Here is a 1,432-nt window from a genome sequence, read left to right as displayed (position 1 = left end):
AGCACGAGCCGGGCCTGGGAAGCTACGGCGACGAGCTGGGCAGGGAGCGCGGCTCCCCCAGCGAGCGCTGCGCGGAGCGTGGTGGGGACGCGATCGCCTCGCCAGTGGGGCCCCCGCTCGGCCTGGCGCCGCCGCCGCGCTACCCAGGCAGCCTGGACGGGCCTGGCCCGGGCGGCGACGGCGACGACTACAAGAGCAGCAGCGAGGAGACTGGCAGCAGCGAGGACCCCAGCCCGCCCGGCGGCCACCTCGAGGGCTACCCGTGCCCGCACTTGGCTTACGGCGAGCCAGAGAGCTTCGGGGACAACCTGTACGTGTGCATCCCTTGCGGCAAGGGCTTCCCCAGCTCAGAACAGCTGAATGCGCACGTGGAGGCTCACGTGGAGGAGGAGGAAGCGCTGTATGGCAGGGCGGAGGCCGCTGAAGTGGCCGCCGGGGCCGCCGGCCTAGGGCCCCCTTTTGTAGGCGGTGGGGACAAGGTCGCTGGGGCTCCCGGTGGGCTGGGAGAGCTGCTGCGGCCGTACCGCTGCGCGTCGTGCGACAAGAGCTACAAGGATCCGGCCACGCTACGGCAGCATGAGAAGACTCACTGGCTGACCCGGCCCTACCCATGCACCATCTGCGGGAAGAAGTTCACGCAGCGTGGGACCATGACGCGCCACATGCGCAGCCACCTGGGCCTCAAACCTTTCGCGTGCGACGCGTGCGGCATGCGCTTCACACGCCAGTACCGCCTCACTGAGCACATGCGCATCCACTCAGGCGAGAAGCCCTACGAGTGCCAGGTGTGTGGCGGCAAGTTCGCACAGCAACGCAACCTCATCAGCCACATGAAGATGCATGCCGTGGGTGGCGCGGCCGGCGCAGCCGGGGCGCTGGCGGGCTTGGGGGGGCTCCCTGGCGTCCCTGGCCCGGATGGCAAGGGCAAGCTCGACTTCCCCGAGGGCGTCTTTGCTGTGGCCCGTCTCACGGCCGAACAGCTGAGCCTGAAGCAGCAGGACAAGGCGGCCGCGGCCGAGCTGCTGGCGCAGACCACGCACTTCCTGCACGACCCCAAGGTGGCGCTCGAGAGCCTCTACCCGCTGGCCAAGTTCACCGCGGAGCTGGGTCTCAGCCCCGACAAGGCGGCGGAGGTGCTGAGCCAGGGCGCTCATCTGGCCGCCGGACCCGACGGCCGGACCATCGATCGTTTCTCTCCCACCTAGAGCACCCCCTGTCCGCCTGCCTGGTTGCTGCTGCGCGGCCCTGACCCGCACCCTTGGGGAGCGGCGGCGGCAGCGAGCAGGCACACCTCGCCCGGGACAACGGTAGTGGCGGCGGCAGCGTCGCCGCGTGGCGGCTCCACCTCTCTGCGGCCTCACCTGGCCTCACCGCTTTGTGCCTTAGCTCGGGGGTGGGGAGGAAACCCCGGGGCGGGGGTGGGATGGGGGAA

The 1,432-nt window shown here is 70.5% G+C and overlaps 1 protein-coding gene across 1 annotated transcript in view; it reads left to right on the top strand.

The window, feature by feature from the left end:
- HIC1 (HIC ZBTB transcriptional repressor 1) overlaps positions 1 to 1,404 on the top strand; it is a 3,043-nt gene extending 1,639 nt beyond the window's left edge. Inside the window, exon 3 of the mRNA XM_008058215.1 lies at positions 3 to 1,404. Within this exon, the coding sequence (XP_008056406.1) occupies positions 3 to 1,205 (1,203 nt within the window). The 3' untranslated portion in view covers positions 1,206 to 1,404. The remainder of the gene's footprint in view (positions 1 to 2) is intronic.
- The last annotated feature ends 28 nt before the right edge of the window (positions 1,405 to 1,432 follow it).

This window comes from Carlito syrichta, unplaced genomic scaffold (assembly GCF_000164805.1).
Source record: "Carlito syrichta isolate Samal-C Ts95f unplaced genomic scaffold, Tarsius_syrichta-2.0.1 Scaffold303247, whole genome shotgun sequence".
NCBI lineage: Eukaryota > Metazoa > Chordata > Mammalia > Primates > Tarsiidae > Carlito > Carlito syrichta.
This window is presented reverse-complemented; position numbering and strand designations above follow the sequence as displayed.